Source organism: Mastigoproctus giganteus, chromosome 4 (genome assembly GCF_048544385.1).
Source record: "Mastigoproctus giganteus isolate SK-2022 chromosome 4, ASM4854438v1, whole genome shotgun sequence".
Classification (NCBI taxonomy): Eukaryota; Metazoa; Arthropoda; class Arachnida; order Uropygi; family Thelyphonidae; genus Mastigoproctus; species Mastigoproctus giganteus.
This window is the reverse complement of record NC_143578.1, coordinates 211,382,235-211,396,587: the sequence shown is the minus strand read 5'-3', so window position 1 is coordinate 211,396,587 and position 14,353 is coordinate 211,382,235. Positions and strand designations below refer to the sequence as shown.

The 14,353-nt window shown below is 34.1% G+C and overlaps 1 protein-coding gene across 1 annotated transcript; it reads left to right on the top strand.

Annotated features, from left to right (window-relative positions):
* The first annotated feature begins 8,392 nt into the window (after nt 1-8,392).
* Alg2 (alpha-1,3/1,6-mannosyltransferase Alg2) lies at nt 8,393-9,776 on the top strand. The gene has a single exon (XM_090372460.1). It carries the CDS (start codon nt 8,445-8,447, stop codon nt 9,774-9,776), a length of 1,332 nt encoding a protein of 443 aa, XP_090228586.1. The 5' UTR covers nt 8,393-8,444.
* The last annotated feature ends 4,577 nt before the right edge of the window (nt 9,777-14,353 follow it).

The window sequence follows — 14,353 nt, the reverse complement described above, 5'->3', positions numbered from 1 at the left end:
GTTCTGTGAATGCCAATGGATACATGGCTATATTGGAAAGCAAATTGCTGCCAAGCATTAGGGATTTCAACTTGCCAAGTAACTACATCTTTCAGAGGCATCTCCGTAGCCAGGTGGGAAGGAGCAGCAGTGCGTAGTACACGCTTCTTGATTAGACCGGGGTTCGAGCCCGTCACCACCAAATATGGAAGATGCGGAAAGGTCAGGGAATGACCACCGCATATCCCGGAGCAATATGGCCTTAGTTGCTAATGCTACAAACAACAACAGCAATGCATCTTTCAGGACCAATCTGCTCCTTGTCATCGGGTGAAAAGGGTAGGTAGGCACTTCTGTAGTTACTTTAGCTTCATTTCTGCATTAGAAGTTCAACAGTAATGTGATTACATTTGTTACTGGTGACAATTATGGCCAGGAAACAGCCCGGACCTGAATCCTATAGAGAACTGCTGGCATCGTGTGGAATCTACAGTTGCCAGAAAGAAATGAAAGACCCTTCAGGAAGCTATAATTCGTGCGTGGAACCACAAACTATCAGTTGATTATCTTGTCAATGCCTCGATGGTGCGCTGCTGATGTCATCAGGGCTAGAGGCGGTTCAACTAAATATTACTTTGCACCTGGTGAACGTTTCATTTTGTTTTCCGTTTAAAATGATAAACTGAAGTAAATTGAGGGCTTCTGATAACATTTCGGCCATAATTGTCGTGTTTACGAAAACTGTTGTATAAAGGTTGCAAATGCTCATTTTGGAATATTTTGAGAGCACCTCCAAATATTACTTAGCTTTGCCTTAACTATTAATAAATATCTTTTGTTTATGTTACTATTTGTGATGCTAGTCATTAAGGTAACATACCATCGCGAAAAAGGGTTAGAAATGTGAAATTCCTAGGTAATGTACTTTCTTTGAACACCAGTGTATACATAAGAAATGTATATAACTACATATGTATATATGTAGTCATATACACACAGGACTGCGTGCGACACAGTTTTGCGTAGCATCTCATTGGGGATGTTGGCTGCATGCAGTTTAATGCTTGCTTTGAAATCGACAACCATCTGTATGCTGCCACGGTAAACTGTCTTTCAGGGATCCCCATAGCCAGAAATCACAGGGATTGCGATCTACTGATCGGGCTGGCCAGAACTGCGGAAAGTCTCTAGAAATTATGTGATCATTTCCGAATGTTGAACGGAGAAGTTTCTTCACTTGTCGACCAACGTGGGGAGGGACACCGTCTTGCATGAAAACTACGGTCTCCAAACATTGCATATGTGAAGTGCCATTTCCCCTGGTGGCAGAAATTTGAACTAATTTTTTTCTTCTACAAATCGCTTCCCCATACTCTAAATGACATACTCACCGATTTTCACAGCGCTAACTCTCACCGTTTTGACACTAGGGTATCCTGAATAGGGAAACTTATTTTATAAACACCCGGTATATACATATTTCTTGTCTTCATAGTGTCAACTGTAAAGTTCACAAGCCACTTTCTAAAACCCCCTTTTAATTCTTGTAATTTTTATTTTGTTTACAAAATTTTATTTTCATTTTCATCTATTTTGATGACAAAATTTTCTTCTCATTTTTATTCTTTTACCCTTTGGCTTGAAGTTTACAATGAAAACAAATGTCGTTATTTTGCTTGCATTCCTGGCCGTTTACACCTGGTGATAGGCCGATTTTGTAGGTTGTGTGGCAATATCCTTATTTTGTCAATTTCTTAATTATTTACTTCTTATTATACATATTTTATTAGTTATCTCCACTCTATCTCCCTCACTTTATTTCCTATATACATATATTTCTGCTGCCAATCTCAGCACTTAAAGAGCAGAATAAAGGTTATATACTCAGAGCAATTGTAAGCATCTTAAAAATGACACCTGCTTCGATTTTATTTATCTCTCTATCTTTCTCCATTAAAGAATAATTGGATAACAATACTGACAACTAATTTTATCGCAAATTGAAAAACAAAATGTCTTTCATTTCTTGCATCTATTTATAAAATAATCTGGTGAAGCTTTTAGTTACCTATTATATTTCTCTACTGACTAATAATATTTGAGTAGAGCAGAAAACTTGAAACTATCTAAAATTCACACTAATCTTATATTTTCCCACTGCTAATTAACCTTAATTATTGAATTTTTTCTCTTGCCCAACTGACGCTCCAGATCAAAAACTTTCTTGTGATAATTTATGGAGATATACTTCGGCTTTAACTTTATCCTTTGTTTTTAAAGAAATGCTCCCCAGTCTAGCAAAGCAGTTTTTAATCGGGAAATGATGACATGAAGGCCAATATCACTTTTCCAATAATGAAAGGATGAGGATGTGGTGACGAAGGCATCCGCCATAGGTAGATGCCTTGGTCACCACATTAATTAAATTTATATCTCTTGCACTCTCGGAAAGAGTGCAAGAGATGAAATTTAATGGTGCTTGTCCATGAAATATAGTTGGAAAGATATACACAGTACACTTCTAAATAACTGCCATGAGCAGAAGGGAACACTTTTGAATAATGGCATCAGATGCATAAAGATCTCACCCCAGACCTGTTTACAATTCAACCCATAGTGGTTTATTGGGTTCAGGTTTTCCAGTCCATAAGTATCGCATTATTCGCTACAAACAGCCCTACCATAAACCAGACTTCGATAGTGGGACATTGTCCTCTTGAAAAGCTTAAGGTTCTGTGCCATAAATTTTCTCAATAGTTGAAAGAACAGCATTACTGAAAATGTTGCAATATCGTGTGCAGTCCTTTTCAAAATATTTCCAGGATGATTCCACATCTAAGTTCTCTCATCTAATGAAAACAGCATACTGATTATATAAAATTAGCAGATCCAGAAACTCTTTTTAAATCTTCCAGATTTATAGTTTCTTGAAGCGTGATACAACTTCACTCGTAACTGTATGTTCACTTTTATGATGAACACATCCTGAGCAGCAGTTCTTTTGGAAACCCCTGTTGTTTATACAACACTGCATATACATGCAGACTTACACTTTTCTAACACTTTTGCTCTTAAACTAAAACTCTACTCCAATTACCTTTGGCAAATATAATCAAATATTTTGTTATGATATGTGTCTCTATAGATAATTTTCAGCTTTGCGGCGGTCAAATGGTTTCCACTTATCGTAACGTTCCAGTCTTCAGAATATTAACAATTCTTTAAGCAATACTCTCTCTCTCTCTCTCTCTCTCTCTCTCTCTCTCTCTCTCTCTCTTATTGTATAATTTAGAAAATAATTGTATAGTTGTGATCGGTTGATGTGACGAAGAACTTGTTAGGATTATGGGAATCTTGCTCTTAGAGAGAGAGAGAGAGAGAGAGAGAGATTAGTGACGCATTGATAACACTAGTCAAAAAAAGATTTTATCATAGGGAAGGAAACTAACTTTTTTAAATCAATTATAATGATCTATTATTAATTTCGAATCTGGATACGTAAATTTACAGCACACTGCACTTAAAAAAAATAAAAATAAAAGGAAAAACTGATTGTCATCTTTTTTAATAATAACATTAAAAATAAGCATCATTTACTATGGTAATTGTAAGTGTAGCAGAGGAGTAGAGTAGATGTAGGAGAGGATGACTCATAATTATGAATCATCTATAATGTTATATGTTATATGTTAATAAGTTTGGGCAAGTTAGTCATCTGTGTACATTCCAGGTCAGTTGTGTATTTTTTTAATTTGTTTTTCTTTGTATAAAGTGTATTTTTTTCTGACAATCAATAAGGAGAAACAACGCTATGCTGGCTGTGTGAATTCATTAGAATATGGAATAAAGAAATATTTGTCGTTTGTAGGCAGTTCACGTCGAAATTACAATTTCAATCTAAATAAAAAACAGCTAAATATATTTATTATGCATAAAATACTATGCCAAACTTATTAAATAGATGCCATCTGCTGAACTAATCAGTCATAATGACGTCTACTTCTTACAAAAATTGCACATTTTTTGAGAGACATTTGTTAATAAAACATCAAGAGTGTAGATACAATTTACGCCTGTTAAAAATCGGAAGAATCGATATTTTGATACGTTCCAAGCCCTGGCCCTAAGTCAAAGCATATGTAGACACCCGAACATAAGTACCATAATTATGAATTTTTAATCTACAAAAAGAAATATGAAATAGAAACGTGCTAAATCATGTTATTCCTAAATTCGACATTGGCCTGTACCATCAGTTAATTGGAAGTTTCCGATGAAGAGGAAAAGAACCAAGTCACATTTCACAAATTTGCAAAGAACCACACGTAATCGAGTAAAGCCAGGTTAATGACCTATTACCTGATTTAAATATTCGAAAATAAGTGTCAGAACTTTCTATCACGACTGCACGATTGCAGAGGCTAGCTTATGGTGCAAGAATTTCTGTATTTAGAAATAGAAATAAAAAAATTAAATAAATTATATTTTATTGTGAGCAGAGGGCGGACTGACTGCAATTAGTCCTGGTGGTTCCCAACTTGTTTTTTTTTTTTTGAAAGCGGTAACATGTTACAAGCTCCTCCCGTCTTTACCAGTTGTCGTGTGTTCAGATATAAACGGACTGATGGAAGAATTGGAATTTGAACAGAAAGCAGCTATTCATTGATTCATCTGCACTTGCAAAATGATGCAAGGGAGCAAGCTTATACAGTATCAGTGAAAAAAACGAAAATAATAACAAATAAAAAAACGAAGAATAAACCAAAACACTTCCCACATCACCTGTCCATCCACTTTATAAAAATTTTTGTGTTGTTAAATTTCCTATGCAAAATTTGCTATGTATTCAAGGCACTTTGCTTGAATTATGGGGTGTAGTTACTCTCTCTATCTTTCCATTGTTGAATTAAAATTTTTATGAAGACTTTGGAAAAGAAGGTAATAATTTAACTATTTAAAGGAAAATTTTCTAAAGTTAGATGCAAAACTCGATAAGGAATCTTTATTGGACTGCAAATTTAAAAATTATTGTATGACAGCAGTTTTAAACAAAAATTAAACAGTTGGCTGCATAGCAGTGTTTTAAATTCTTGGTTCATGAATTTTCAGGTATTATTTGCAAGGTTTCTAATTATACTCTTGGTAAGATTTCTCCTGCCGAATCTGTGTTTTTGTAACATTCATTGGAGCCTGTTGGCTTAAGCACTCTATGGACCCGATGCAATAAACGGATATTGATTGATATTACTTTTACCCTCTTTTGTGCAAATATTACCATTAATATAATAAAATTTCAATAAACGATCCCTGCAAGAGCAAGCCAATGATAATAATGATGGAAAGTAAACCAAAAAAAAAAAAATTAAAGTGAAATAACTTTTCAATAGTCTTCAGTGCATACAAACACATATTAGGAACTTATTGGAACTTTGATTAATGTGTGAAATGCTTTTATTCAGAGTTAATGAAGAGGAAGAGGCAATATAATTAGCATTGCCTCCCCCATAAAAACAGATCTTTTAAACATGGCAAAGGACAAATAATTCTACATGACAAATAATTCTAATGGAATTGCTAATTAGAAAATCAGGGCTAGCGTCTGAAATGAGCAGGAGAATAAGAACTTGCACTGCTCACACACCTAAATATTCAGAACGAAAAGTAATAGATAAAACTGCCACCAGAGGCTATTTTCTAGTGTTTTACACGTGTTTCTCTTTTCTTCATTGTTATTTTCTACAATGAGTGAAAAAAAGATTGTTTTTTTGAATGAATGTAAGCTGTCTGTGGGTGCATTTTTAAAAAACTTTTTTCTATAATTTTATTTGTATCAGTTCACAACGTAGACCTTTCATTTACACCATTACTTCTCAATTCCGTTGGGTATGCTATATGTTGAATCTCTTAAAAATTCAAATATTCCAATCAGTGATTCAGTTAAATTGCTCACTTGTTGGCCATTGCTAATATGCTGAAAAGTGGATCTAGTTAGTTTTCTGTGATAACTTGACTGAGTTGAATCAGCCAAATGATTCTTATTGCCATTTACTAGTACATGGCTTTGGATACTGGTAACTCCCAATCACAAGAGACTCTCTAGCTGAGACCGAATATTCATACACTGGAGTTTATGAGACCGAATATTCATACACTGGAGTTTATGAGACCGAATATTCATACACTGGAGTTTATGAATATTCGGTCTCAGCTAGAGAGTCTCTTGTGATTGGGAGTCTAATTGGAAAATTTACGAAACGGAACACTAGTTAACAAAATATTTTTTGATAAAAAAAATTTAAAAATATATCCATTCCCAGCCTTGCATAATTCATGGGTCTTGGGATAAATCAGCTCCGTGCCACTAAAGGTAGCTTTATGTTGTTTTGCTTCTCATGAGTGATCTCCCCAGAAACCACCCAAGCACAACCAATATCCCTTTTATTTGGGCCCTTCTTATGACACCACACCTCCAGCTTTAATTTTTTTTTTTTTTTATTAAAACTCAAAATACCGAAAGTATTAGAAACTATAATGTGTAGTACCCTGTGTGGGTTGAAGGTTGAGAAGATGAAATAAGATAGTTGTTGACATTAGACTTGAATTTTTGTAGATTGTAATTTTCAGGAAATGCGTGTGACGGGACGTTGTTCCAGAAAATGGAATTTAAAGGAATAAATAAGGAAGAAGAAAAGTTGGTTCCGTAAATTTGAATTGAACAATAAAAGGATGCTGACTGGTTGCTGCACGTATTCGGACTGGTTGGAAGAAAGAGAAAGAATTATAGAAGCCAATTCAGAAGAACAGTGCTCATGAAAATATCCATAGAAACAGAACGTCTATGAGACAAAGAGTGGAGAGACTTTTTGAATGGCGTCTAGAAGCCTGAAAGAGGTTTTGGGGGCATCATCCTAGATCTTGGAACAATATTCTATGGTAGGGCGGATTTGAGATTTGTACAGGGTGAGTAGTTATTTAGAAGAAAAGTAACGCCGAGAGCGAAAGAGAAAACCCAGTTTTTTATATGTAGATGAAGCAATATTTGTAATGTGCTTTGTTGTCACAATAAAATGAAATTTTATTGTGACAACAAAACACACATATTACAGTATATGACTTAAGAAAAATATCTGATTCAGAAGAATAATTCAGAAATAATACATACATTTAATCTAATAAGTATTTTTACACTACTTGATTTGGACTTTTCGGGTATTTTGGGGTGAGAAATTGTATGTAAGTTCATTATATTTATAATAATTATTATTATTAGCCATATGGTGCAAGGAAGCCTGAGCCTTATGCTGCACCCACCAAAAAAAATTTCCAAAATTTCCCTGAGAGAAAGAGAGAGAGAAGTAGAAAGGAATCACCAAGAAAGAGAAAAATGATGATATCCAGCTTAGGACCCTGGGTGTGCCAAGCTCATACTCACCAGATGTGAGCCCCTGCTGTTTGTAATATCATTCTCAATACAAAAGACATAGAAGGCGGGCTTTATCTTTTCAATTAACACAGCTATTTAAGGAAGAGCTAATTATAAAATTTCATCAAGATCGGTAAAACCATTTTTGAAAAAAATCGTAATTTTCAAATTAATCTTCAAGTAAAGTTCGTTGACCTTGGTAGGTAGAAAGTTCAGTTTCCCAAAAAAAATCACTTAAAAATATTAGTAAAAAACAGCAATAAGCTTTTGAAACAGTGATTTGGAACTCCCTCTGATTGTTATCGTATAGGACAAAGCGCCACTGCAGTACATCTCGAATACCTCCAATTTCTTAATTGTTGCTTTCTTTAATGTTCAAGTCTCGCAAGCATAGAGTACTGTGGACCAGATGAAGCACTCCATTACTGTTAGTCGAAGATTTAGATCCAATTGCAGATTACATAATACACCTTTCATTTTGCAAAAGGCCGACCTTGCTATTTCAACTCTTCTTTTAATTTCAGTTGAATCATCCCCATTCTCATTAATTTCTATTACTAAATAGACATAACTGTTAACTTTTTCAATCAGTCTCCCATTGACCATAAGTGTGAGATTTGTATAATTCTTGGGGCAACTACCATCCATTTAGTCTTACTGGGATTTATCCCAACACCCACCTTATTACTTTCTGCATTAACTATTTCCATGAGTGTTTGAAGATCAGAATCACTTCCTGGAGTGATAACTGTATCATCGGCATAGCGAATATTATTGATGATTGCTCCATTTAAAATAATTCATTCTGCTCTATCTTCCGTTGCCTCCTTCATAATTTTTTTTTTTTTTTTTATATTGAATTAAGAAACCTCAGTCTTTAAATACTGTACTTGCGATATGCATTGCATCACTTATACGCATGCGCTCCAAAAGAGCATGTGCTCGTATTGTCCACAGAGAAGTAAGATATGTTACTACTCTGTGGTATTGTCCATTAATGTTAGTTTTATTTTGTGGTTAAGAATAAAATGTAAACGACAAGATGAGTGGCAAGAAAAAGAAGGTAGTATTTTTGCATCCTGATTTGGGAATTGGAGGTGCCGAACGTTTAGTTGTAGATGCTGGTGTAGCGTTAAAAGAACAGGATTTTGATGTTCATTTTATTACATCACATCATGACGTGTCACACTGTTTCGAAGAAACGAAAAATGGTACTTTGGAAGTTACTGTTGTTGGTGACTGGTTACCTCTCAGCTTTTGTGGATTATTCCATGCCGCGTGTGCTTATTTACGTAGTATTTATGCTTCAGTATATTTAGTTTTTTTTAGTGGCTTGGAACCAGATATAGTATTCTGTGATCAGGTATCTGCAGGAATACCGGTGTTGAAAATGGGAGGTGCCAGCATATTATTTTACTGTCACTTCCCAGATCAACTGTTATGTATTAGAAAACATTTAATAAAAAGAATATATAGATGGCCATTAAACAAATGGGAAGAAGTGACAACTGGAATGGCCGATGCTATACTTGTAAATAGTCGTTTTACTGCATCTGTGTTCAGGGACACGTTTTCAAGCCTAAAGAATATAAAGCTTGAAGTTCTCTATCCTTCTGTTAATACTGCACCTTTTGAAAAACCATTAAAAGGTGATCTTTCAGATTTGAAGCTTATGAATATTAATACGGTGTTTTTATCAATTAATAGGTTTGAAAGGAAGAAAAACCTTGGCTTGGCAATAGAAGCCATAGGTAAATTAATACAGTATTTTCCAGAAAAAAATCTAAAAAAAGTTCACTTAATTATAGCAGGTGGTTATGACAAGCGAGTAACAGAAAACGTAGAATACTATCAAGAGTTAATGGATTTGACTAAGGATCTTAGTCTTACTGATTATGTGACATTTTTAAAATCACCAACTGATGATCAAAAATTATTGTTGTTACATAGTTGTACAGCTGTACTGTATACACCAGAAAATGAACATTTTGGAATAGTACCTTTGGAAGCAATGTGTTTATATAGGCCGGTCATTGCTGTGAGGAGTGGTGGGCCACTAGAAACAATTATACATGGAGAAACAGGAATGTTGTGTGAGCCAACCTCTGATGGCTTTGCTAAGGAAATGATAAAATTTGTTAAAGATCGCAGTTTAGCAAGAGAAATGGGAAATGCTGGAGGAATCCATGTTAGAAAAACATTTTCATTTGAAGCATTTAAAAATCAGTTAGGTCATGTGGTCCAAAGTTTACCAGAGGAAAAAAATAGAGATTTTTCTGTACTGGGTTATGGTCTATTTAGGATAATTATAGGTGTTTTTGTTATGTTGGGACTTGCTTTTTATTTACACAGCATACTTATTTTCAAGCTTTAAAAAATAATGATAATTAAATATTTGAGTTAGATTGTAGTGTTTAATTTCAAAAGTTTTTCTTAAATGTTAAAATTTGCCTTGAGTAGAATGTTATGTAGTAATACTACATAAAATTTATAAAAATCTTATCCTGATTTTCAAATAAATCAAACTTCTGTTTTTTTTTTTTTTTAAAAAACAAAAAAAACAAAATATATATATATATATATATATATTATTTTGTCTTGTGGATAATGTAATAAATGTATTACTGCCTTCAGAATTCTTAGTAGTGGAGTTTTTATTGTAAAGGAAACTAGTTCTATAAAGCATTCTACACGTTGAACTAATGCTGCATTTATGTTATATATCTTTACAGTTGTAAGTCTTAATAAATTTTTAAAATTTATCAGTCTACATCTCATTGTTGAAACTTGTATGAGAAAATAAATTCCAGTCCTATTGGTATGCTATTTCATGTTTTGAATAATCACCAGAATTTTTATAGAATTGAATCACTCATTGGGGCATATTCAAAATAAAGCATTCAGATGTGAGTTAGATTATACAAAGTATAGAAAATATGCATCAACCAAAGATTGTATTCTATGGCCATTCAGACAAAGGGCTTAGCTTGGCCCTTAGGCCACATTTAGCTGTCCTCTCACAATAACCTTTATGAGGAAGCTAGATATGAGCTGGTACCATGCTCAAAAATCCATGATTAGGCTCCATCCAATTTCCCATACTTTATAATTTATATATTAATCATCATTACAAATCAACTGATTACCCTTTGTTGTTTAACTAATTAAGATTCTCTGGAATATTATTTTTTCTATTAGTTTTTTGCATTTGGTGTGCAATTCCCAACCTCCCAAAAAATCCGTAACTACCAAAATTATTTTTTTAATTTGAAAAGTGTTGGGAAACTTTTTGTATATGTGTATGTTCAAATCTTTCGGTAGTGTTTATGTTCAAATCTTTTGGTAGTGTGTGTGTGTATGTGTGCCATTTCACGCAACCCAAATATTCACATTCAAAAGTTTTCATTCAAGTATCAACTCCAAATCAACACTGCCCATCCAAATTAATAGACTATACCTTACTGTCATCGATATAGTGTAAAGGGAATATATTCAAATCAGAAAATCATACAATACAGTCACATATTAAACTCGATGGTTTAAATCCTGTCAAGATAGTCAATGACCAGATCTTAATGTTGAGATCAGTAAAATATGATGTAACTTCCAAAATGACTTACTGTTCATGCATGAAAAATTAAAGGCTAATATCGCACATCTATTTTACAACTGTCTTTCCTCAATTTGAATTTATGCCTCCCTCAAGTGCGTAATCTGAGCAACAATAGCAAGTTGAGTTTTTGAGCTAAAATAGTAAGAATTGTAGAAATCACAAGGTTATCCACGGCTACATACCCAAAATTTGTAAGAAGGGGCTGAAGATAAAGGCATCACTTTTGGAATGAGTGACTGTGGCAAAAGGAGGGGTCCTATTGTCTTAATGAACAGGAGAAGAACCACATTTTTATGTAGGGCAGATTAATCAAGCAGTTGGATATTTTTACCTAGAACAAGCTAAACTTGTATTTAGTATTAGTATTGGCAATATGATGCAAGGAAGCAAAGCTTATACAGCACCAGCCAAAAAAAACAAAAAAAAAAAACAAGATTTTCCTATTCCTTTCAATTTGTCCAAACCTTCCTTAACTTTAATCAAATTACCCGCCTCCAAAATGTTAGGTGGAAGTTTTTTTTATCAATAATTGATTACCCTTTGGCTAAATGTGAATTTCCACACATCTATTCTGTATCCTTTTCCAATTTAAAATTATGCCCACTTGTGTTTCATCTGAGAAAGTGTAATGATGCCATCAGCCTCATTACCTAACTCTTTTAAAGCCTAATACATTTAAATTGGGCCACTATGCTGGTGCCTAATTTCTAGAGACTGCAACATACAGAACTTTAGTCTTTCTTAGTAAGAATATCCTTTTGCCCCCAACAACTAATCTTGTTCTCTGCACCTTTCCAACAGATCTATGTCCTCTTTCCTAAAATTAAGTTTGCAAACCTGTATGGAGTATTCCAAGTAAAGTCTAACCATTGCCTCGATGGTCAGGCCATATGCCTCAATGTATGATCACACTGTTGTTCTTGTTAAGTTCCTGAATATCATTGAATTTCATGCCAGACTGTACAGTTACCTTAGATCTTTTTTATATACTCTGCTACCTTGAGTAACATAACCGAATAGTACATTATTCTGGGATTTATTAGACTTCTGCTAACCCCATCTCTCAATACTACTTCATATGGGTACTGGATTGAACACAAGAGAACTGATCGTGGAAAATCACAGTTTAGGGTATTTAACACTAAAATCCCTAAACACAATGTACTATGTACTTCTTCATGTGTGAATGTAGGTGCAAAATATTTATTCAGTTTATAAGCAGCAATCTATAAAGGATCATGAACAGTTATGCCATTTATATCCAGTGGACTAATGTGATTCAACCTTATCCTTCTATGGATGAATCACATTGGTCTTAGTACTAGCATATGCAAAGCATTCCTTGCTGCTATTTTTTACATTCTTAGTCAAGGACATTTCATAATCTGCTTTAGCCTGCCTGAGTAACTCGATTACACTAATTTGTACTTATTGTATGATCAATCTCCTGACAATTTATAATCATCCCATGCATTTTTCTTCCCTGCTACTAACTTCATCAGTTCATCTGACATATATTTTGGTCTAAACCTTGAATGATGTTTTTTCGTTGGTATACAAGAGAATAGATCGTGGAAAATCACAGTATAGGGTATTTAATGCTAAAATCCCTAGACACTATGTACAGGGGGTCCCCGGTATCTGAGTATTCATTATCTCAGTCTCAGCAGTTATGAGGTTTTGAAAATTAAAGAATTAAAACTTTTTCCCTTGAGAAAATTGATCAAGTACTTTTTTTTTGTGAAAACGATCTTCTTCACAATTGTGCAACAAATGTTAAGCGCAAAGTTAAAGATATAACTAAATGCTATGACACAATTTTATCTGAAAAAATACGACAAAAAAAAACATGAACTCTGGATTCATTCTTTATTCATAAAACTGAAAAATAGTGTAACTTCAATAAACTTTACTTAACCTTACATTGTGTAACATATTATAATAAAAAATGTCTAATAAAATAATTTTCTCAATTTTCAGTTCCTTCATCCATTTTTTACTATGTACAAGTACATAATAAACATTACTATATAATATTGGTGTAGCTACACCATATCTGCTCATCCTTCACGAGTTGCCCATGTATTGCACTACCTCGAATAAGTAACGCTTCACTTGCAATACCAGGGTACCTGTCCACCCTCCGATGAAAAGCCAACTAGCTTTGAAACAGTGCTGTCTGGGTGGTGGTGGCACCCACCAAGAATAAGTAACAATAGTCTTCTCTATTAGTGAAGCATTACTTATTTGAGGTAGTGCAATACATGGGCAACTTGTTGTGAAGGATGAGCACAATATGAGATACAGATGAAATGATGCTTTTCACACTATCATAGTTTTTCTTTAAGAGTTGCCTGTGGTATATCTACACTGATAATATATAGATATAGAATCTTAAACCCTTAAAATATTATGCCTAACTGCATTTAGTTTTATTTAAATAAAAAACATCATGAAAATTGGTCCCTGTTTTAAGTGGAAATTTCCGGAACCAATTATCCTCGGATAACGAGGATTCCCTGTACTTCTTCATGTGTGAATGTAGGTGCAAAATATTTATTCAGTTTATAAGCAGCAATCTATACAGGATCATGAACAGTTATGCCATTTATATCCAGTGGACCAATGTGATTCAACCTTATACTTCTATGGATGAATCACATTGATCTACTAGTCATGATCAATCTCCTGACAATTTATAATCATCCCATGCATTTTTCTTTCCTGCTACTAAGTTCATCTGACATACATTTTGTTCTAAATCTTGAATGATGTTTCTTAGTTGGTATAAAATGCATAGTGGCCTCCTCCAAACACTTCCTATTTGACATTTAGATTTTTTTTAATATCAGTTGGTTTCAATGAAAAGAGTTTAAAAAATGTCCCAGCCCATAAACTCCTTTGCAGAAACAGAAACCCTTTCCTTTACCCTGGCGCAGACTGGCCATAGTTGGCCCAGCTCAACAATTTTGGTTCCTTTTTTTTTTTATAATGGTAACATGCTACAAATGTTATTGACCCTACAACTTATTGCCCTGCCTTTACCCTTGACAGTAGTTATTTCTTTGAATAAATCCCACATCAGTAAGCCAGTAACATAGCTACCCTTTTTCGGGCCTGGAAGCAAAGAACATGTTAGGACCCCTACTTAATTAATGAAAATTGCAAAAACAAGAGACAGCCAAAGACCCCGGGCCCAGAGGCAATTGCCTTGCTTGCCTACATGGTAGCTACGCCACTGCAGTAAGCTATGATCACTACTGCCTAAATGTTCTATTTCACGAAGATTCTTAATACACATGAATCACCGTTGATAAACAGATCAAGAATATTGCTTT

What these genes read in the sequence shown, in the direction of transcription:
- Alg2 (XM_090372460.1), top strand. Translation starts at nt 8,445, where the DNA reads ATGAGTGGCAAGAAAAAGAAGGTAGTATTTTTGCATCCTGATTTGGGA.